The sequence below is a fragment of the Palaemon carinicauda genome, chromosome 22 (genome assembly GCF_036898095.1).
Source record: "Palaemon carinicauda isolate YSFRI2023 chromosome 22, ASM3689809v2, whole genome shotgun sequence".
Classification (NCBI taxonomy): domain Eukaryota; kingdom Metazoa; phylum Arthropoda; class Malacostraca; order Decapoda; family Palaemonidae; genus Palaemon; species Palaemon carinicauda.
This window is the reverse complement of record NC_090746.1, coordinates 38,968,561-38,992,658: the sequence shown is the minus strand read 5'-3', so window position 1 is coordinate 38,992,658 and position 24,098 is coordinate 38,968,561. Positions and strand designations below refer to the sequence as shown.

Below are 24,098 nucleotides of genomic sequence, written 5' to 3'. Positions count from 1 at the left end.
GAACCTGGAGCGAGTTCTGCAACCCTTTCTGTTGGACCAACCCAGGGGGGCCAAGGATTGGCAGAGGCTGCTGGGCCACCTAATGTCCTTAGAAAAGTTAGTGCCACAAGGGAGACTCAAACTACGAGCTGTACAGTGGAACCTGAAGGAACACTGGACCCAAGGGAGAAATCCCCACAAGGTGGTTCCGCTCTCCCCAGAAGCAAAGGTAGTCTTGCAGTGGTGGCACGACAGGATGAACACCGAGAAGGGGATGCCCTTCGTACCCGACCCTCCGGAAGTCCTATTGTTTACGGATGGGTCGAAGGAAGGTTGGGGGGCTCACCTACTCGACAAATCGACGAAGGGAAAATGGTCGAGCGAAGAAGCAAAGCACCACATAAACGTTCTAGAGATGATGGCTGTGCTGAGGGCGAGTCAAGAATTCGTTCATCTCCTCCGGGGGAACACAGTGGCGTTGATGTGCGACAATGCCACAGTAGTAGCCTACGTAAAGAAGAAAGGGAGTCTAAAGTCGAAAGAACTATGCGCGTTATCGACAACTTCTAGAATGGGCGGCAAAAGAAGGGATCGAGTTCACAGCAAGGTTCATCCCGGGAAAGAAGAACGTCCTGGCGGACGGCCTCAGCAGAGTAGGACAGGTAATAGGGTCAGAGGGGACTCTACACCCAAGGATAGCTCAGTCAGTCATACTCAAGTGGGGTTCCCCAGTAGTAGACCTTTTCGCCACACGTCTGAACGCCCAACTCCTGTGTTCTGTTCTCCAGTCCCAGATCCGTCAGCGGTGTTCGAGGACACCTTCCAACATCCTTGAGACGGCCCCGATGTGTACGCCTTCCCCCCCTTTGGGATGATACGACAAGTCCTCAACAGAGTAAGAACAACAACCAACCTTCAAATGACTTTGGTCGTGCCTTGGTGGCCGGAGAGGGAGTGGTTCGCAGACCTAAAAGAACTGGCCCGTCTTCCTCCTTGGCCGCTCCCGGACAGGCCAGACCTTCTACGTCAGCCCCACTTCCAAAGGTTTCACGAAAACCCTCGGTCCCTCCGCCTTCACGCGTGGAGGTTATCGAGCGGCTTCTGAAGAAAGATGGATACTCATCGAGGACTGCGGCGAGGATGTCGGGTTACTTAAGGCGTTCCTCTATCGCAGTCTACCAAGCGAAATGGGTAGTCTTCTCGAAATGGTGTGCTTCCCGGAATATGAAGCCCTTGGGGGCCTCGATCCACGACGTGGCGGACTTCCTGGTGTATCTCAGAGACGATATGGGCTCTTCCATTCCAGCAATAAAAGGAGTATGGGCAGCATTAGGTCAAGACTTCCTCCTTAAGGGCATTGATTTGGGAGCCTCCCGTCACATCTCGATGCTCATCAGGAGCTTTGAGCAGTCATGCCCCCCACAAGAGGTGAGGGTACCGCAGTGGGACCTAGCCATAGTACTCAAAGCCCTGTCAGAACCGCCCTTTGAGCCCCTCAAGAACATCCTGGATAAGGAGCTCACCCTCAAAACGGTCTTCCTCTTAGCCCTGGCTCTGGCAAAGAGGGTTAGTGAGTTGCACGGATTATCATACGAGGTCTCACACTCAAAAGGATGGCGTGAGGCCTCGTTTAAGTTCGTCCCTAACTTTGTGGCCAAAACACAGAACCCAGCTTGTTGGGACCCTCGGCTCGAGGGCTTTTCGGTCCCAGCAATCCCTCGGTCGGACAATCCTAAAGACTTACTCTTATGCCCGGTCAGAGCAGTAAGAAAATACCTTGAAAGGACATCCAGACTCCGACCTGAGATCAAGGGTTTATTCATCTCGACCGGTCGGGTGAAGAAACCAGTCTTCAAGAATTCAATCTCCTTCTGGTTGTGACAGGTGATCAAGAGAGCTTACGATGCTTCGGGAACCCCTCTCCCAGGCAGGCCAAGGCCTCATGATATTAGGGGTCTAGGCACCTCCCTAGCGTTTGAGAAGAACATGGCCGTGGGCCAAATCCTGAAAGCGGGTACCTAGTCCAGACAGTCCACTTTCACGGAACATTACCTGAAGGACTGTTCTAGGAAATCCTTGGATGGGTTCGCCCTTGGCCCAGTCATATCGGCCCTGCAAAAGATTTAAAGTCACGGGCCCAGGGAAACCGGGGGCGGTAAGCCAAGAGACACACGTTCATCCCTTACCTTTCCCCTTATCATCCTTCCCCTGGCCCTTAATCCCCAGCGTGGGCGTGACTCAAGAGGCCCTGGCGGCCAGGAAATACGTCTTCAGCAAGAAATACATCTCAGAAGTATTGGTACAGAGGTAAGCCACTTAAACACTAAGTTAGGTTTTTGGGTAGTTTCCCCTATTTTCATTCAGTTTTCTAGTACGGGGTCATCGGAACCTAGTCCCTATCTAGGTTCCTTTTTTGCCCACTCGTGATCCCAACCTTCAGACCCTAGTCCCTGCAGGACACTCCCACCTCCTAAAGTTTAAGTCTCCTAAGAAAGTAGTTCTTGGTAAGTACTCTGTGTTGGAACAAATCACAAATTTTTAAGTAATTTGTATTTTTCCTAACATACTTACCTAGAACTACTTTCGGGTTATGGCCCGCCCATCCTTCCCCGAGGGTCCTGCAGGATTGAGGAGAACCCTTTTATCAACGAAACTTACTGAGGAGCACGACCTGAGCTAGCACGCTCTCCGACCCCGGGTCGCCCACGGCGCGTATCACTCTGCCTGAGGTCACCCATAGAAAATGGGAATAGGGTAAACTACACAAAATTCTGGTCGGTTGGGAGTGAGTTACCAGTAACTCCTAAGAAAGTAGTTCTAGGTAAGTATGTTAGGAAAAATACAAATTACTTAAAAATTTGTGATATTAAATATGTTTACTGCATATATTTTATACAACGACCACTAACCATTTTTGTATGAAGTTCTACGCTGCCTTCTTTTAGTATGACGCTATTCCTGATGCGTTGGTGTCGTCTTCTGTAGGGATTCCGTCCGGCATCTACAGTAACTCAGTAATATTATCACATCATTTACTTCAATGGGTTAGAAAATTAAGGTACTGATAAAAGTATCGTTAATTATGTTACAGTCATTGCGTAAATGCATATAGCCACAATTCCAACAGAATAAAAAACAGCTGTTTTGCTTGTACAGTTGGCACTCATTTTTCACGAGAGTTAAGATACATAAAAGAGTAAGTGACTTGGGTTGCTTTAGCGAGTGCTGGGAAGGCAAAGAAAGCGTTGCTTTTACTTGAGAAATTCGTCTAGTGTATACAAAATCTTATGTTGATATATAAATATTAAGGTAGGTAAAGTATATTGGGAAATATTGAATAAAAGAAGGAAGAAGTTAAGGGGAAGAGGGAGAGGAGAATATGTAAAGTTAAACTCCCAAATTGTTTTATTTTTTTACTTAAACAGAAATACAGCTTATTTTATAAAGTAAAATTATGAATATCCTAGTAATAATTGTTTCATTTAAGAAATATGAAATATCCTTCGGTAGCATAGCATAATAAGGGAGTTATTTGATGCGAAAATATAGGTTACCAATGGCATACCACACAGGGTTAATCAGCTGATTTGGAAAGTATAAAGTAAACAATGGTAAAGATTATAATTCGCTATGTTCTTATTCACAAATACGATACTAAAATGTAAATATTACTTGCATTATTATTGGATAGAGTTAAGTGGAACACCATTTTAATCAAAATCCAGTTTATTTCAGATCTAGCTGTAATTTTATACCAGAGTAAATGAATATGCAGTGTACAGCGACAGTTGGGATTAGCTAGTTGAAGAGAGAAGTGAGTGGCCATAACATGGATAGAGGACTACTCCTGAAAATGAAAGTTGAATGAACTAGGGAGATGACAAAAATTAGGGAGAGAAAAAATGCACTTCTGCTACTGGAGAAACCTGACCTGTCATAAATAATGGTTGTAATGAGATGCATAATATATTTGGTATAAAAATAAGGAAAATTTAGTGAAATTAACATCTCCATTATCAACATTCATAAAAGGCGAATACTGTGTTCTAAATCATTCTTGAAAGTCCTTGAAAACCAAGTAAATTGAGATAACTGTGATCTCTTTCACAGTCACTGAAGCAACTTGGGTTTTCTGATGAAATCTGAACTTTCCTGAAGTATGACCTGTCTCAGAGTTCTTATAATCATGTTTCCTTTACTGATATTTGGATAAAAATTATGTTCAATCTCATGTGGAGTTCTTGCTTCTCTTTAAGTAGTCAAGAAAAAGTAGTCATTCGGGACTGCCTATCTGCCTTGTTTGATTCTAAGGCTGGATGGGAAAAGGAACTCTGTGCAGTCCTGAGTATCAGTAGTCTAGGTATTTGTGAAAAATTGGGAGCTTATGATAATCCTGTCAAAGATCCTCCATTGATATAGGTGATGTAGAAAGAGCATGCAACTCACTCATAGGCCTCAAGGACATGATAATTGAAAGGAAAACTGTCATTCTAAATTGCTGCTTTTGTATACTGTAGGTGTATTGAGGCTATATAGGACCAAGGAGAGGTCCAATTGCTGTAACTATTGTCTTAAGAAGGAGTATTTTCTGTGTGAAGGAAAATTTTTTTTTTTATTAAGCTCTTGCAGCTCATCTCTAATGCCCCAAAGTTCCAAACCTAAGAGTAAGGCCCCATAACCCTCGATTGAAAATGCTGACATTTTCATTAGGAGTCGCGGGTGAATGAAATCTGTACAAATGGGAATAGGAATGTTGTCTGATTGATGCTCATTTTACAGCCAACATGAAAATTTGTCTTATATTGCTTGTTGGAGCTTGACAGTTGAGAGTTAGCAAGAATGGGGAATAGCTGCAGTAGCAAATTCCTGGAAGCCTCCTTGCTTGATTGCCTAGCGGTTAAAGTACAGTACTGCAATTCCCTCTCTCTCCTTCTTCTTCTTCTTTTTTTTTTTTTTTAAGTACTGTTGCTTCTGAAGCTTCATCCATTTCATCAGTGACCTGGGGGTGACCCACCTGTAGTTGAAGAAAGTCCAGGTAATAATCCTTCTGAGAACAGGAGGAGTTAGGAATATCATCTTGGAGTGATTTCAGGCTCTCTTGAGTTTACCTTGACTTGCTTTACCAGGTCAAATGGATAGGTGATCATATTAGTAACCAACAAAATCCAGAGCCCCAAGTGACTTATAGTTGCAGTAAGTGTTTACTGTACAGTATTAACTTTATCAGGTTGAGGGTGTTGATGGATCTTCCTAGAAATCTCTTCAGCTGAGAGAATCCACTGCTCATACTCAACTCCTGTAGATATTAGACAGAAAAATGCCTAGTCAGAGCCTCTCCGGTCAGAACCATTAGTACAACTGTGTGACTCTTCATTATCACCGAGGCTGTTATGTCAACTTTGCAACTAAGGAAGTAGTGAATAAGTTGTACAGGTTATCTTAGGGATGCCCAAATCTACCAAGGATTGGAAGTCAGTAGATATGTTTTTTTTTTAACTGACTTTGTTACAGAGACATATCTTGGAAAGCTGAGAATTGCTGATGCTCATGTCACTTTTTCCTTGCCAATTACAAAGATGACAGTCTTCTTTGTTATATCAGAATAATTCTTGTTTCTTTGTAGACCCGAGGTGTCTATTGACGGTACTTGAAAACTTATACTATGCAAGAAATCTATTAGGTATCAGGGAACCATGCAAAAGTTATGCTTTTTTAACTTTACCACTTTTCTAACAGTTGGACATTGATACATGTTTATGGAAGATATTTTGAGATCAAAACAGTTTGAGCAATACCCAGTTGGTTAAATTTATGATTGTTGGGCCTTGTAGTAGGGATCAGACAGGTGGTCCCTACTTCTTGTATTTAAGATTCCCTTCTTAGTGTTTTCATCTCTATTCTCTTGACTATCTTTCCATTTTCCATTTTGCTGTTTTTGCAAAAGTGTTTTTGGCTTTTGGTTATACATCTCACTTAATGTATAAATATAATTCCAGGCTACAGCACTTCCTCATTGGAATACAGGCCCATTGACATATGGTATTACTTGACAAGTCTAAAGTGTAAGGTAGACATTAAAATTCAGATAGCAAAATACTGTAGCATTATACAATAGTTTCTTTCACAAACATATCTCCCAGTATTTATTTGAATACTGGAGCTTTCAACCGGACCTTGCAGGTCTCAATTATCTAAGCTTGAGCCTACAGCTGCTCTATCCTAACCACATGAATTGCAGTGTAAGTAGTTGGTTTGTTGTTAAATTGAAGTAATACAAAAGCTTGAACTCATTATTCACAATGCAGGTTCCCTCCTCCCAACTCTTATGTATTCTATCAGCTCATGGATCAGATGGAGTGAATGCCTAGTCTGTGGGCTGCTTAGGACAAGGGGATCTACCTGTGCCTATACAGTTTATTTTAAAAGGGACTAGATCATGGGGATGATTTTGTTACCACAAATTAACCAATGGGATTGTGTGGAAAAATCCATTTTGTTTTTAAAAAGCTATCCCCCCCCAAAAAAAAAAACCTGATTTGTAGCCTTATTAACAAGAAATTTGCCTAAACAAAGGCCAATGTAAACATTTTTTAGGTATTGTGAAATTCCAATGAATAATCAGTATTTGCTTATAAATTTTTCATGTTTACAGTGAGTAACTTGGCAGAGCTTGGTACCTATGGTGGCAATGATTGTATTGTAGCCTTTGCACGACTTCATCAAGTTATTGTTGTTATTCACCAACTTAATGCTCCTCTTTGGCAGGTAAGTTACAGATAGTTTTATAAAATCTTATTCAAATGTCAAAGTACAGTATATTATTTAAGAAATGTTTTGGCCTTAATAGTTAACACCCACATGATCCCTCTGCTCTCGTACCATCACACCATTCACAATCCATATGTTTTAATGAGTTTTTTTTTAATCTTCAACCATAAATTTCCCACCAAAATCAGCAACAAAAGCTAAGGGATCTCTTACTCTCTATCTCTCTCTACATCTTGTCATTTAGTTACTTGATAATGAAAAGTTATCATCAGTCGATATAAAAAAATTGATATATTCATCCCTGGAGGATTCAAGACTAGAGCTCTGCTCATCTAAGGGGTTACCAATATTAGAGTTGTCTTCTTTTATTATTATTATTATTATTATTATTATTATTATTATTATTATTATTATTATTATTATTATTATTATTATTACTGGCTAGTTATTCAATACCTCCTGAAGATATATACATCTTAGCAAGAGAGATTGTAAAAAATAAAAGCCAAAAGGTTAGTTTATACAAAATAGGGTGGAAGCATACTGAAAAAATTTGAGCCTTTTGATGGCAAGCGTTGAAGCGCCAGATTAAAAAACTTTGCCAGGCAGCCCTATTAACTTTACATTTACATTGTGTGTGTACTTAGTATGTGGCCACATTATGTTCCTACACTTTTTATGAGTAAAGATATTATTATGAGGATGACAGTTATAAACATGTGTTTAAAGTCATAAACATACTGTAGTAGGTTGAAGATGGTACCGTACTGAGTAGATCGCAATAAACGTAATATCATGTGGGTGACACCTAACAGGTTAAGGTGTGCAACTCATAACCTCCAGATGGAATTTTGGAAATTCAGGTTATTGTATTTGAGGCTAGGAGAATATCTACTAGTTCATCACTAAGAAACCTAACGCTATTTAATAGGAATTATCCTTTCGGAAAAGCTGAACCTAGCCACAAGACTTTTTAACGAGGTGGAACTACTCTACTCCTAGTTAGCGGTAGGGGGTATCCAGGGTAACCGGCCACCCATCTCACACACACACACACCTGTGTTTTCTGATCACTTCTTTATTCTTTTGGCTCTTATACTTTTCTTTTGGCTCTTATACTTTTCTTTTGGCTCTTATACTTTTCTTTTGGCTCTTATACTTTTATTTTGGCTCTTATACTTTTCTTTTGGCTCTTATACTTTTCTTTTGTTTTTTCTTTTTATTTGTGTATCTATATATATATTTAAATTTTTCAATATTAAACTTACCCGATAATCATGTAGCTGTCAACTCCGTTGCCCGACAGAATTCTACGGGAGGGATACGCCAGCTATCACTATACTAGAAGGGGGTGTACTCACCAGCGCCACCTGTGGCCAGGTACTGCAGTACTTCTTGTTGACACCACCTCACTTTTTCCTCTGTCGTGCTTCCGGCAAGACGTTCTTGGATACGCTTATGATTTTGGAGTATTGTTCACGGTTTTTGGTGAAGTATTTCTCTAAGATTTCAGCTTTCGCTATACTGGAAACTTTTCTAATTAGCTTAGATAGCTTTTATTTGGTTTTGATTAATGGTTAACGATCTTTTGCTTGATTTGGAATCCCCCTTGACTTGCTCTTTGATTCAAGATGTCTGACCTTTCACAAGCCCCTCCCCATAGACGATGTAGGTCTTGTAATAGGCGTATTCCGAAGGCCTCGGTTGATCCTCTCACCGCTTGTTCTGACTGTAGGGAAAGACCCTGTCAGTTGGAAGATCGATGTGAGGAATGCGCCGGACTTTCGGAACTTGAATTTGTTCGATTCCTTAAATATTCAACCAAGTTAGAGAGAGAGAGAGTTAGGAGGAGTTCTTCTCGCTCTTCGCTTTTTTCCTCACCTCATGATCCTCAACCTTTTCCTCCCCCTGTAGTGGCTACCCCCGAACCTACTATTTGTGCTCAACCTGATATGTCCGATGTTTTGCGTGCCATTCAGGCTTTAGGTGACAAAGTGGAATCGGTGGTTAGTGACCATAAGTCTCTTATGGCAGAAGTCAAAGAACTTAAGGTCAAAAGTGCAGTGGGAGGTGATAGTGCCAGTGCTGTGCCAAGTGCTAGTGTCAGTGCGGTGCCAAGTGCTAGTGTCAGTGTCAGTGTTGTGCGTGAGGGTACTTCTGTGCGTGCCAGTCATCCTCCCAGTCCGGGACCTCTTGCAAGCTCCCAAGCCCAGGGGAGAAGCAATGTCGAAGGGCAAAAGGGTTCGGCAGGCCTTGATCGGCGCACAGAAGTATCCTCGGTGGTTGCGGGCGTGTCTTACAGAGACCGTCACTCCCACCCGCAGACGATTGAGCCCGTCTTTTACTCGTCTGCAGAAGAAATGTCGGGGAGAAAACGCTGGACTCAGGTCTCAAGACCTCTCAAACGCAAAGTCCAGACCTCAAGAGTTCTACAACCTGGTTGCAGTCATTGGATTAGCTCTGACTCTCCGCAGTCATCAGGTGACTGCACACCTCCTAAGAGAGGTAAGGTGATGCCGCAACAGACCTCATCTTCTGTTAAGGCTTTGCCTCAGCAGACCTTAACGTCCGTTGACCCCAAGATGTCTTTTCTGCAGTCCATGCAGTCACAGCTTGCGGTCTTAATGCGTGAGTTTCAGGCTGAGAAGGTTACACCTCCTCCTGCGAGCGCTCCGCCTCACCGCAGTCCAGTCTGCCAGGCGTACGAAGTTGAGGTTCCTCAGGCTACCTTACCGCGTTCTGAGTTGCCAGTTACCAGCGGTGTGCAGCAACCTCCGCCTTCCTTAAGGCAACCTCAGCAATGGGAGCAGGAGTCTTATGCCTTACTTCCTCCGCTTCCTCTTGCGGTTAAACCAGCTAGGCAACAACCTCTTGAGGTACGACAACCTCTTCCATCCATGAGCCAGCCACCTCAGCACTCGCTGCAGCGACCTCAACCCTCCTCAAGGCGAGAGCCTCAACTCCTTAGGCTAGCACCTCAGGAACCTCAACTCGCGAGACAGGAACTGCGTTCTGCGCAGCCGCTACCTCAACTCTCGCAGCTCACACCTCAGGAACCTCAACTCGTTCCTCAGGAACCTGCTACTGCGCATCCGCAACCCTTACAGCAAGCGCAACTCTTGAGACAAGAAACTCATGTTAGGAGTCAGCCACCTCAACCCATGCGCCTACCTTCCTCTACTCTTCTTGACCAGTCTTTGCAGCCTGAACCTCAGGTTTTAACTCAGCAACAGAGACTTGAGGATGAAACCACAAGTGTTTATGCACCCGCTTGTTCAGATTCTGCTGTTCAGCATACCGCTGTTACATTACCTCTCACTTCGCTACACTCTGGTGATGAGGTTTCTGAGGAGGAAGCTGCGCACCTGGATCCCTCATCAGACGTGGAAGAACCCAAGTCTTCTCCTCTACCCATTGACTTTCGTAAGGTCCTGGCTCTTTTCAGAGAGGTATACCCGGACCATTTTGTTTCTGCTACCCCCCGCTCTCCTCCATCTGAGTTTTCGCTGGGCATGCAACCTGTTAAGTCAACTTATACTAAGCTCGTCTTTGCTAGGTCCTCTAAGAGAGCTTTAAGAATATCAGGGGAGTGGTTGCAGTCCAAACAGCAACTAGGGAAGACTTCCTTTATGTTCCCTCCTACTAAGCTCACTTCTAAGGCGGGCGTATGGTATGCCACAGGAGAGGAACCAGGCTTGGGAGTCCCTGCCTCTGCCCAGGCTGACTTCTCAAGTTTGGTCGACTCTCCTCGTAGATCAGCAATGAGGCGCTCTAAGGTTTGCTGGACCTTTTCCGATTTAGACCACTTCTTAAAGGGTGTATTTCGTGCCTTTGAGATTTTCAATTTTCTAGACTGGTGCCTGGGGGCCTTGAGCAAGAAGACCTCCCCTGCGGACAAGGACTCAGCCATGCTTTTAATGTCCTGCATGGATAAAGCAATTCGGGATGGGTCTGGCGAGCTTGCATCAATGTTTGTTTCAGGAGTTCTTAAGAAAAGGGAGCAACTTTGCACCTTTCTTTCTTCCAGCATCTCACCTTGTCAAAGGTCTCAACTCCTTTTTGCTCCGCTTTCTAAGTTCTTGTTCCCCGAAGAGCTTATCAAGGATTTGTCTGCGGCCATGATTCAGAAGGACACTCATGATCTTGTGGCCTCTTCAGCTCGTAAGGCTAAGGTTGCTCCCTCAGTTCCCAGGACTTACCGCACCCCAGTGGCTGATACTCCTGCTACAAGGTTTATTCCGCCCTTTCGTGGCAGAGCCCCCAGCCGAGGAAGCTCCCGTCCAGACTCTTCCAGGAGCAGGTCTAGGAAAGGTCCCAAGACTTCAAAAGGCAAACACTGACTCTCCTCCTCTCCAGACAGCAGTAGGAGCCAGACTCAAGACCTTCTGGCAAGCTTGGGAAAGAAGAGGTGCAGACGCCCAGTCTGTCAGGTGGCTCAGGGAGGGTTACAGGATACCATTCTGCCGCAAACCCCCTCTTACCACTTCTCCCATCAACCTCTCTCCCAACTACAAGGAAAAGGACAAGAGGCTAGCGTTACACCAGGAGGTGTCGCTCCTGTTACAGAAGAAGGCAGTGGTTATAGTCCGGGACCATCAATCCCCGGGCTTCTACAACCGTCTCTTTCTGGTGGCCAAGAAGACAGGAGGTTGGAGACCGGTGCTGGACGTCAGCGCGCTCAATGCTTATGTCACCAAGCAGACGTTCACTATGGAGACGACGAAGTCGGTCCTAGTAGCGGTCAGGCAGGAGGACTGGATGGTCTCGTTGGATCTGAAAGACGCTTACTTTCACGTTCCTATTCATCCAGACTCCCAACCTTTCCTGAGATTCGTTTTTGGAAAGGTTGTGTACCAATTCCAAGCCCTGTGTTTTGGCCTAAGCACAGCTCCTATGGTGTTTAAACATCTGATGAGGAATATTGCAAAATTCCTCCACTTATCGGACATCAGAGCCTCCCTTTATTTAGACGACTGGCTGTTGAGAGCCTCCACGAGTCGTCGCTGTCTGGAGAGTCTCAACTGGACTTTGGACTTGATCAAGGAACTGGGTCTGTTAGTCAACTTAGAAAAGTCCCAGCTCATTCCCTCCCAATCCATAGTTTACCTGGGAATGGAGATTCGGAGTCAGGATTTTCGGGCTTTTCCATCGGCCCCAAGGATAAGCCAAGCCCTAGATTGCATCCTGAGCATGCTGAAGAGGAACAGTTGCTCGGTGAGACAGTGGATGAGTCTCACAGGGACCCTGTCATCGTTAGCCCTGTTCGTCGAGTTAGGGAGACTCCACCTCCGCCCTCTCCAATTCCATCTAGCAGCTCATTGGGACAAGGATTTGACGCTCGAAGCAGTCTCTATCCCTGTCACCAAAGAGATGAAGACCACTCTCTTGTGGTGGAAGACCAACCTCCTTCTCAAGGAGGGCCTATCGTTAGCGATTCAGACCCCCAATCTTCATCTCTTCTCGGATGCATCAGACTCGGGCTGGGGCGCGACCTTGAACGGACAGGAATGCTCGGGAACGTGGAACAGGGAACAGGAAACGCTCCACATCAACTGCAAGGAGCTACTGGCAGTTCATATGGCCCTAATGAACTTCAAGTCCCTCCTGCTAGGCAAGGTGGTGGAGGTGAACTCCGACAACACCACAGCCTTGGCTTACATCTCCAAGCAGGGAGGGACCCATTCGAGGAACCTGTACGAGATAGCAAGGGACCTCCTCATTTGGTCAAGAAGTCTAAACCTCACTCTAGTAACGAGGTTCATTCAGGGCAACATGAACGTCTCAGCAGATCGCCTAAGCAGAAAAGATCAAGTCATCCCCACGGAATGGACCCTTCACAAGAGCGTGTGCAACAGACTTTGGACCTTGTGGGGTCAGCCTACGATAGATCTGTTTGCCACCTCCATGACCAAGAGGCTTCCTTTGTACTGTTCCCCAGTTCCAGACCCAGCAGCAGTTCATGTGGATGCTTTTCTGCTGAATTGGTCCCATCTCGACCTTTACGCATTCCCACCGTTCAAGATCATCAACAGAGTCATTCAGAAGTTCGTCTCGCACGAAGGGACACGGCTGACGCTGGTTGCTCCCCTTTGGCCTGCAAGAGAATGGTTCACAGAGGTACTACAATGGCTGGTCGACGTCCCCAGGACTCTTCCTCTAAGAGTGGACCTTCTACGTCAACCTCACGTAGACAAGGTGCACCCAAACCTCCACGCTCTTCGTCTGACTGCCTTCAGACTGTCGAAAGATTCGCTAGAGCTAGAGGCTTTTCGAAGGAGGCAGCCAGTGCGATTGCCAGAGCAAGGAGGGTATCCACTCGTAGAGTCTACCAATCCAAGTGGGAAGTCTTCCGAAGCTGGTGTAGAGCCAAAGCAGTTTCCTCTACCAATACCTCTGTAACCCAAATAGCTGACTTCCTTTTACATCTAAGGAATGAGAGATTCCTTTCGGCTCCTACGATTAAAGGGTACAGAAGTATGTTGGCTTCAGTTCTCCGCCACAGAGGTTTGGACCTTTCTTCCAACAAGGACCTTCAAGACATCCTTAAGTCTTTTGAGACTTCTAAAGAACGTCGTTTACCCACTCCAGGCTGGAATCTAGACGTAGTCTTAAGGTTACTTATGTCTCCTAGGTTCGAACCTCTCCAGTCAGCTTCCTTCAAGGACCTTACCCTCAAGACTCTTTTCCTCGTCTGCCATGCAACAGCTAAAAGAGTCAGTGAGGTTCATGCCTTCAGCAAGAACATTGGGTTCACATCCGAATCTGCAACATGTTCTTTACAGCTCGGATTTTTAGCTAAGAATGAACTTCCTTCACGTCCTTGGCCTAGATCGTTTGAAATTCCTAGCCTTTCCAACATGGTGGGTAACGAGCTAGAAAGAGTTCTTTGCCCTGTCAGAGCTCTGAAATATTATCTTAATAGGTCAAAACCTATACGAGGACAGTCAGAAGCCTTATGGTGTGCAATCAAGAAACCTTCGATGCCCATGTCCAAAAACGGAGTTTCGTATTATATAAGGCTTCTGATTAGAGAAGCCCATTCTCACATGAAGGATGAAGACCTTGCTTTGCTGAAGGTAAGGACCCACGAAGTGAGAGCCGTAGCCACTTCGATGGCCTTTAATAAGAACCGTTCTCTGCAGAGCATTATGGATGCAACTTATTGGAGGAGCAAGTCAGTGTTTGCATCATTTTATCTTAAAGATGTCCAGTCTCTTTACGAGAACTGCTACACCCTGGGACCATTCGTAGCAGCGAGTGCAGTAGTAGGTGAGGGCTCAGCCACTACATTCCCTTAATCCCATAACCTTTTTTTTAACCTTTCTCTTGAATGCTTTTATTGTTGTTTTTTGGGTTGTTACGGTAGGCTAAGAAGCCTTCCGCATCCTTTTTTGATTTGGCGGGTGGTCAATTCATTCTTGAGAAGCGCCTGGGTTAGAGGTTGTGTAGAGGTCCTTTAGTATGGGTTGCAGCCCTGTATACTTTAGCACCTTAGAGTTGATTCAGCCTCCTAAGAGGAACGCTGCGCTCAGTAAGGAAGACGAACTTAATAAAGGCAGAGTAACGGTTCAAGTCGACTTCCTTACCAGGTACTTATTATTTCATTGTTATTCTGAAATAACTGATTATATGAAATACGGGATACTTAGCTATCCTTTAGTCATGTACACTGGTTTTCACCCACCCCCCTGGGTGTGAATCAGCTACATGATTATCGGGTAAGTTTAATATTGAAAAATGTTATTTTCATTAGTAAAATAAATTTTTGAATATACTTACCCGATAATCATGATTTAATTGACCCACCCTTCCTCCCCATAGAGAACCAGTGGACTGAGGAAAAAGTGAGGTGGTGTCAACAAGAAGTACTGCAGTACCTGGCCACAGGTGGCGCTGGTGAGTACACCCCCTTCTAGTATAGTGATAGCTGGCGTATCCCTCCCGTAGAATTCTGTCGGGCAACGGAGTTGACAGCTACATGATTATCGTGTAAGTATATTCAAAAATTTATTTTACTAATGAAAATAACATTTTATTGCAATGTTTTTATATCTATATATAAACTTTTTTCTTTTAATTACAGTATGAATGTTGCTGTTTTTCTATTGTCAGCGTGTGCGGCGTTCTCGAGGGCGGAGAAATCTTGTTCAGTCTCCTCCTCTCTGACGTCGGTCAACCACAGGCTGGTGGCCTCTCTTGCTTCTCCGAGTGCAGCGACCCGCTGCGAGTTCATGGAGGGAAGACCTCGTGCTGCTTACCCAGAGTTGAACTTTGGTCTTGGTCCTCATCGCTGATGGCGCTTTGATTTACTGCACCTCTTGTGGGATACCTCGCCCGTCTGTAGGTTAGATTTTCCCCCTTTGGGGGAGGGGAAGAATTTTTAATTCTCTCTTTTTTTTTATTTTTCCTCAACTCTAGCAGCCGATGTAGGAGTGTGAAGTCAGATGTTCCTGCAGCCTTCAGCTACTTCACCGGCACCTGCTGCAGTCTCGGACCTCCACAACAGACTGTCCGGAACTCCTCGGAGTTCTGTGAGTAATCCCTTATGGGAGATCCCAGAAATAAGCTTCGGCTTCGTTTCTCAAGTAAATCTTTGTCGACCTTCTATTTGAGATAGAGCTTGTTGAAGGGAAGCAGAGAGTGCTGCCTGGAGGCTTGCCTATAAGTGTTGGAACTACCCCTTGTGAGGGAGAGTCCCTCCACCAGCCGCTGTTCAGCAATCTTCCTTCTGGCGGAGAATTGCTGACAGCAGCAGCTGATGTTGGTAACCTTTCCTATCTGTGGGAGAGTCTTCCTCCACCTGTTTTGGTCTCTCCTTCAGGAGATTCCTCCGGCAGGAATTGGATTCATCCATTCCCGTCTTTTGCGTTGACTTTCGTTTTTTTCGTGTAGCCTGTTCGGCGAAACCCAGAGAAAGGACTTTGGATTCTTTCTCATTTGAGATAGAACTCGTTGAAGAGAAGCCGAGACGGCTGCCCGGAGGTTTGCCTCCAGGTGTTGGAACTTTCCAAGGGGAGTCCCTCCACCAGCCACTGCTCGGCATTCTTCCAGCTTGCAAGGAGACTTCCTTCACCATTTTTGGGATTCCTTCAGCGGGAATTGGATTCGTCTTTTTCCTGATCTTCATCTTCGGAACAGCACTCATCGTGTCCAGATCTCGTCTCGTGTAGATTCTTTTCTTCCTGCTGTCTATTTTCTCCAGCAGACTCGTCTCGCCCTTCAGATTTGCGCTTCTCGCCAATACCCGATCCCAAGCTTGTAGATCGCCGGCTCGCCCGCTCACCGACAGTCGACTCGCTTTAATAATAAGGGGTTTATGTGAAAAATCTTATATTTTTTGTAACTAGGAAAAATACAGCTAGACCATTCGCCTGTTCACCTTTTTGCAGCTCTCTGATCGTCAGGTCGCCGATCGCCAGCTAACCGATTGCCGGCTCGTCGAATGCCTGCTAACCAGTTGCCAGGTCACCAATCGTCAGCTCGCCGATCGCAAGCTTGCCGACTGCTGATCGCCTACTTGCTGGTTGCAAGCTTGCCGACTGCCGATCGCCTGCTCGCTGGTTGCCAGTTTACCGATTCGCCAGCTGTCCAATCGTCGATTCAAGGGCTGGACGATCTCCACCTTACCAATTGAGGCATTCGCTATCTCCATACGACAGCTCACCGTTCGTCAGCTACCTTTTTGCTTAATACCCCTCTCGCCTTGTGGGTTTTGTTTCTCACAAACAGGGTTTCTTTGGTTCCTGAGGTTTTTATCCCTTGCAAACTTTGAAAAACCCGCATTCGTGTAGCGAGGTTTCTTCATTGAATTTGGCACGTTCGCGGACGTTCATTCCTCGTTAACATACGTTCTTCACCTACACTTCGTTCCTTCTACAGAATTGCTTACGTGACAGGTTCCTCAAAGACGAGGTTGCTGCTTCTGGTGCTACCTCCTCTATTGTTTCACGTATGGTATAGGACTACCTCGTGAGCCGACTTTGCTTGGATAGGAACTGAGCTAGTTACGCAGTCCCCGACAGCAATTCGGATCTCGGACGCGATGGTGGAGGCAGATTCCTTGACTCTGTTCCTCCCTCTGCATCCGGAGGCACAACCCCATGGGTTACCTCCCTTCTCATTCTCTCATTCTTAGAAAATTGAATTCAGTGCTTTCTAACGTGACAGCTATGCCAACTTATCTCCTAGAATTCCAGGTCATCCCTGGAATGAATGACCTTGTAGAACACCAGAGGTTGTTGTCATCTTGTTTACTCCCAGTTTCCGTCTGCCTATACGCTCTTGGACTTCGAGGGAGCTCCTTTTGCCTCCATCTGCAAAATCCTTTTCGGGAAAAACATATTTGCCCAACCCTTCAAGAGACTTGGTCTTGTTCGTGAACTCAGACAACGACTCTTCTGTAACTGGAGCACTCCCCTCGGCCGGAGTTGTTTGGAAGGAATATCTTCCTTTCTTGTCCTAGAGGGAGGTTTTTAGTGATTGAAAAACCCATCCTATGAGCTCAAAATACTTGGCTCAAGTTTTTTGCCAAGACCAAGAGTCCACATCCAAGCTACAGGAGATACTCTGTGTCTTCCATTCTCTTTTAGGAGATGGGAATCAATCTCTCTCTATCCTCGCGATCGGAACATCCGGCCACTGCCAGTTTTAGCCTCTGATTGTGGAAAGAGTCTGATCTTCAAACCCTGTCATGCGAGGGAAGGCTTGCGATCATACCAACAGTTAGCCCTTGGCTTCCTGTACAAGATTGACACTAGGACTAGTCCTTCTGGTCCTCTTTTCGGGACATCCATTTTCTTAGATCCATCCATGCTCTCATTAATTTCAAAACTCTTATAAGAGCGGGAAAAGCACCATTTTGTATAGAAGGAAGTCTCCACTGCCTTGCCTAAGGTAAACTCATAAGGGGGAGATCGCGGAGTAACTGGTGTAAAATAGTCTGGAAAAAATTTCGAGAAGACTAGCCATTAGATTTTTAATGAGGGTTAACTACCCTCTCGCTAGCTAGCGAGGGGTTAGGGGAGGGGTAGCTAGCTACCCCTCCCCCCTCACACACCGGTGATCTGATTCTCTTCGCTTTTGGCTCGGACGGTGTGCAGACGTGTCTGCTCCCGCCCTCGCATGGCAGCCATTAATGTTTTGTCTTTACTTGATTACTTACTTTTCTTATACTTAATATATATTTGTTCCGACACAATATACTCAGCGAGAACTTTCTATAGGAGAGTCACTTGACCTCTCAATCTCGACCAAGATTTTCCCGCGTTATCCCCCTATCTCGCTCCATATAGTTTCTACCCCCGCCACCAGGAAACGCCCTGAGGGCAGGATTAGGGCAGGTCACTGCCTTCCCGGGTCAGCATCCTCATTAAGTTCTTGGTCGTGAGATGTGAAACATCTCACCCTCTCGCTTAACTCTCGATCCTTTGGCGCGTTGTGATTCCACGTGTTTCCAGTGTGGGGACTTGTGTTTTTTCTGCGTAGTGCATTTTCGCAAAGTGTTCTCAGTACGTCCCCCTTGCGTATATCCAGTGTTCTTGTAACTCGATAGTGTTGGCCCTTCGTGTGCGAACGATGGAGCATGTGCGTCGTTGCCCTGGTCCTAGAGCCGGAAAGTCGTGTGGGGCTTTCCTCTCTAAGCCAGAAGTGGACCCTCATTCCCTTTGTTCCACGTGCAGAGGTAAAGTTTGCTCCTCCTCGGACACGTGTCCGGAGTGCGTAAGTTGGGACGGCATACAGTGGGTACGGTATAGTACCAAGAAGAAGAAGTCGTCTAAGCGTTCCCCCAAGAAAGTAAGTGGCGTGTCCTCTTTACCGTCGGTCAGTGATCGGTCCGACGAAGCCTCGGCCTCTCCGTCTCCTTCGCAGAGGAGCGGGCAACAAGCCCCCAGTGTTATAGTTAGCCATAGTGTTCTCCCCGGTGAACCCAGTGTGAGGGAGGAACCAAGGGCTGGCCCCTCTGGAGAGAACGGAAGGGCCGCTAGTGCTTCGGGGGAATCGGGCCACGTGGCAGGGGATCACGCTTCCTCAGAAGACCCAGTGTGGGGCAGTGTTGCTATTTCGGAGTCCCCCCCACCCTCGTGGGCCGGTGCGTCGGGTTCTCCCCCTCCAGAGGACAACCACGCTAGAGTTCGCCGCCCGAGTAGCGATGCCTTCGGGTGGAAATTGCCGAAGACTCCGGGGAGGTCACCGCTAAGGATGGACGTGTCCCTAGGCCCCTGGCCTCCTAACAGGGATAGAGTAGACACAGTGCCCTCGATCTCTACAGCAGTTCCCGAGGACTTCCTTCAACATCCTGTCTCGGACGATCGACGGCGAAGAGCTTCCCCCGCGCATCACTCGAGCAGTCGTTACGCGAGGAACGTGGCGCCCTCAGACTCTTCAGAGGCAGATTCATCCTCCGGAGGAGAACTCAGGGACACCGGAAGAGAGAGCGGGCCGAAAGCGATCGTTCCCGCTCCAGGTCGAGGTCGCGGCACAGCAGGAAGCGCCCCCGCTCTCACTCCCGTAAGTACAGGAGGGATGTCTCTCCCGGCGGTGAATGGGTCTACGTCCCTTCAGGAGAGTCCAGAAGGCACCGCTCTCCAGACTCTCGGTCCAGTGAACGAGCCTCTAGGTTGTCGCTACCTACGCACAGCCTAGAACCGCTCGACCTGCCACGCAGGAAGGACCTCGCTCTTAGGTACAAGTCCTCGGGGCCTCCAATTCACACCGCCCAGCGGGGGGAAACGCGCTTCCGAGAAGGCAGCCCGACCGAACCAGCCCAGCTGGGGCGGTCGTCGAGCAGGAAGGACCGGTTCCCGTGGTCGGGTCATCCCACCGGGACCGTGTCCTCCTCTTCCAGAGCCTTGGGGCAGTCGAACGTCCTCCCGGAGCCGGTGACTTCCGCCCTACGGCGAGACCCACCCGCGTACGGAGCGCCCTATGGTTACGGGTCGACCTCCCTGGAACCAAGAGGAGAACGCCCTGTCTACCGTCCAAGCACGGCGCCCCCACGCCAAGCCGAGGCCTCGGCCGACGGAGGCGAGGCTTCCCCGTCGGAGGACTCCGCCTACAGAAGGGTGGTAGGTCTCATCAGGAGGCTCCATGGAATTCCAGAACCCTCGGTGCCTAAGGTGAATGCCTGGAGGTCGAGCCTCCTGAGATACACTCACCGTGACGCCCTGCCGAAGTCCTCCCTGGCCCTTCCTCTCGCCCCAGACCTAGTACTGGGACAAGAATACATTGATAACTTGGTGGCCAGCAGTGCGGAGGCCCCCAAGTCCCAGAGTGCCTCCAAACTCCTCCAAGGTCTCAAACCACAGGGCAAGGTTTATATTCCGGAAGGACGGCGCCCAGGTCCCTGTAGGGTGGACCCAGCCTTGGACATCCTGGGACAAGGCGGCTCGGACGAAAGGGCCTCTTCAGCCCCTGTGTCCTTCTCACCCACTGAAGCCGCCATGATGGAGGAGATGTCAAGAGATCTTGTGAACGTCTCCTCATGGCTGGACTGGTGGGCCTCCACGTTGGTGAACGTACGAGCCTCCACAGACCCCGACGATCCTAAGCAACAAGGTCTCCTGATGGACCTTCTCACCTCCGGGGGGAAAGCCTTCAAGTTTATGGCTTATCAAGCACTCTCCTTGACGGCCAACTGGGTCCTTAGAAAACGGGACACAGTGCTTTCTAAGTTGGCAAGGAAAATCCCGGACAGAGAGGCCAGAGTGGTTCGTAGCCTACCTCTAGGAGGTGAGTCGCTGTTTCCATTGAAGGAGCTAGAAGTGCTAATGGAGAAGGTGTCCAAGAGGAGAGAGACCAACGCCCCCAGACAAACATCCTCCAGGAGGCCTCCTTACAGGAGATCAGTCTCGGATAGTGCCGTGACTCCTCAGGCCACCCCCAGCTCTTCGAGGAGGGACGCCCCCTCCTCCTCCTGGACAACAACCCCTCAGCCCTCCCGCAGGGGAGCTCCAGCTTCTGCCAGCTCCTTCAGGTCAGGTTACTCCGCCTCGAAGAGAGGCAGATCAGGCCGCCCCTCTAGGAGAAGGTAGAGGGAGAGGCCCCCTACTCCCGCCCAAGCCTCGGGTTGGGGGATGCCTCAGACCACATTGGCAAGCATGGAAAACGCATGGGGCGGATGCTTGGACGGTGTCCGTCCTGAAAGAAGGCTACAGGGTCCCCTTCATAGCGGATCCACCCCCTCTTATTCCAGCCACCCAGACAGAATGGTTGGCTCCCAGGGACCCGTTGAGAAGGGCCACCCTGCAAAAAGAAGTTTCCTCCATGTTAGAGAAGGGAGCCATGGAAGAAGTCCTTCTCCCAGGGCCAGGCTTCTACAGCCGCCTGTTCCTGGTGGAGAAAGCAACGGGGGAGTGGAGATCAGTGATAGACCTGTCGGCCCTCAACAAGTTCGTCAAGAAGACGAACTTCAAGATGGACACCCCAAAATCCGTCCTGATGTCCTTGAGGGAGAAGGATTTTATGATGACGATCGACCTCAAGGATGCGTACTTCCAGATCCCGGTCCACCCGTCGAGTCGGAAGTTCCTCCGGGTAAAATGGGGCTCCCAGATCCTGCAGTTCAGGACCCTCTGCTTCGGCCTGTCGACGGCCCCTCAAGTGTTCACGAGGGTCTTCGCAACGGTCTCAGTATGGGCTCACGAACGAGGTATCCGTCTCATCAGATACCTGGACGACTGGTTGCTCCTTTCCAGCTCAAAGGCCCTCTTGGAAGAGCAAGAGAAGGACCTCCTCCAATTCTGCAGGAGTCTGGGAATCATTATCAACCTGGAAAAATTGAACCTAACTCCATCCAACAGAATGGGGTACTTGGGTATGACGTTGGACACCGTGCAGGGGAAGGCCTTCCCCTCGGAAGACAGGATACAGAACCTCATCAATATCATTCAGCCGTTCCTGTCGGAGCTTTCCAGGAGGGCGAAAGACTGGCAGAGGCTGATAGTTCACCTGGTCTCATTAGAGAAACTGGTTCCCCAAGGGAAGATACGGCTCAGACCCGTACAATGGAACCTCAAGGTTCTATGGTCCCAGACAGGCTCTCAGAAAGCGTTGATTCCGGTCCTTCCGGACACGAGAGCAGCCTTAGAATGGTGGCGATGCCAGTCGAACTCCCTCAAGGGGATGCCCCTCGGGTCCTGTCCCCCCGAGTTTCTCCTGTTCACAGACGCCTCCAGCCTAGGGTGGGGAGCCCACCTGCGGGAGGAAACAGCAAGCGGTACCTGGTCGGAGACCGAAAGGCATCTCCACATCAACGTCCTGGAGCTAAAAGCAGTACAGAAGGCATGTCTGCACTTTGCAAGTCGGTTGAAGGGAAACACCGTGGCCCTAATGTGCGACAACGCCACGGTGGTAGCCTACATAAAGAAGCAAGGTGGCATGAAGTCGAAAGAACTGTGCGACCTCACCATAAACATCCTGCATTGGGCAGACGAGCACCAGGTGATACTTCTAGCAAGGTTCATCCCCGGGAAAAGAAACGTGCTAGCCGACGGCCTCAGCAGAATGGGTCAGACTCATCCTTCAACGCTGGGGCTCCCCGGTGATGGACCTCTTCGCAACAAAGCTCAACGCCAAGCTACCGGTCTATTGCTCCCCGGTACCAGACGAAGGAGCAGCCCTAGAAGACGCCTTCCAGCACAAGTGGGACAACCTGGACGTATATGCCTTTCCCCCCTTCACGCTGTTAAGGCAGGTGCTCAACAGAGTAAGAGCCTCCCAAAACCTAAGGATGACTTTGGTAGCGCCCTGGTGGCCGGAGAGAGAGTGGTTCGCGGATCTAAAAGACCTGGCAAGCCATCCGCCTTGGCCTCTGCCCCCCAGGCCAGATCTGCTGAGTCAACCTCACTTCCTCAAGTTCCACGACAACCCTCTCTCTCTTCGCCTTCACGCCTGGAGACTATCGAGCGGCTCCTGAAGAAGGAGGGGTACTCCTCCTCCACAGCTAAGAGGATGTCCCTATACCTAAGAAAATCCTCTACCGTGGTCTACCAGGCGAAGTGGGCCGCCTTTACGAAGTGGTGCGCGGCAAAACACATAAGACCTCTTAAAGCCTCGGTCCCTGACATAGCTGACTTTCTCGTGTACCTTAGGGATAAAATAGGGATGTCAATCCCAGCTATTAAAGGAGTACGAGCAGCCTTAGGCCAAGTCTTTCTCCTGAAAGGCATCGACCTGGGAACCTCGAGACACATAGCGATGCTGATTAGAAGTTTCGAGCAGTCCTGTCCTCCTCAAGCCAGGAGAGTGCCCAGATGGGACCTGGCCAAGGTTCTGAAAATGCTGTGTCGTCCTCCCTTTGAACCCCTCAAAGATATCGGGGACAAAGACCTCACCCTCGAGACAGTCTTCTTGCTAGCCTTGGCTTCAACTAAGAGAGTAGGTGAGATCCATGGTCTGTCCTACGACGTGGCACACTCCAAAGGGTGGAGGGAGGTATCCTTCAAGTTCGTACCCTCCTTTGTAGCAAAGACTCAGAACCCAGCAGTCTGGGACCCGAGGTTTGAAGGTTTTTCAATTCCGGCCATCCCCAAGACAGGCAATACGGAAGACCTGAAGTTATGCCCGGTCAGGACGCTCAGGAAGTACCTGGAAAGGACGGCTCATCTCCGCCCAGGTGCCAAGAACCTCTTCGTCTCCTCAGGTGTTAATAAGAAGCAAGTCTCCAAGAACACTATTTCCTTCTGGCTGAGACAAGTCATCACTAGGACTTATGAAGAGGACAAGGTGGCAGTACCAGGCACTCCCCGCCCCCATGACATCAGAGGCCTGAGCACTTCCTTGGCCTTTGAGAGAAACATGGCAGTGGGGCAGATCCTACAGGCCGGCACTTGGTCGCACCAGTCGACCTTCACTGCCCACTATCTCAAAGACTATTCAAGAAAGTCTTTGGATGGATTCTCCATTGGGACAGTCATCGCCGCCCTTCAAGCTGTGTAGCGGCAGGCTAGAAGACGTCCCCAACGGTGAATAGACTCGTCCCTACTTCTTCAGGAGAAGATTCAGTAGAGAAGATGTTAAGAGGTGAGTCTTAAAATATAAGCGTAAGGTTTCCGCAGTTACCCTCTATCCGCTCTCTGTAACCCCCGCATTCCTTAGCCCTCCAGGCACTATGTGCCAGACCAAGTGGCAGAATGGCTCTCCCGCCTCCTAAGGTGTAAGTCTCCTATAGAAAGTAGTTCTCGCTGAGTATATTGTGTCGGAACAAATTAAAAATTTTAAACAATTTTTATTTTTCCTAACATACTCACCGAGAACCACTTTCGGGTAATGGCCCTCCCGTCCGTCCCCGAGTGCCATTCTTCCATTGCCGAGTTGGGCTAAACGTCGAACTTAATGAGGATGCTGACCCGGGA

The 24,098-nt window shown here is 48.0% G+C and overlaps 1 protein-coding gene across 1 annotated transcript in view; it reads left to right on the top strand.

The window, feature by feature from the left end:
* LOC137616063 (OTU domain-containing protein 3-like) overlaps nucleotides 1–24,098 on the top strand; it is a 130,797-nt gene that overhangs the window by 53,617 nt on the left and 53,082 nt on the right. Inside the window, exon 4 of the mRNA XM_068345740.1 lies at nucleotides 6,632–6,744. Coding sequence (XP_068201841.1) covers nucleotides 6,632–6,744 — 113 coding nt within the window. The remainder of the gene's footprint in view (nucleotides 1–6,631; nucleotides 6,745–24,098) is intronic.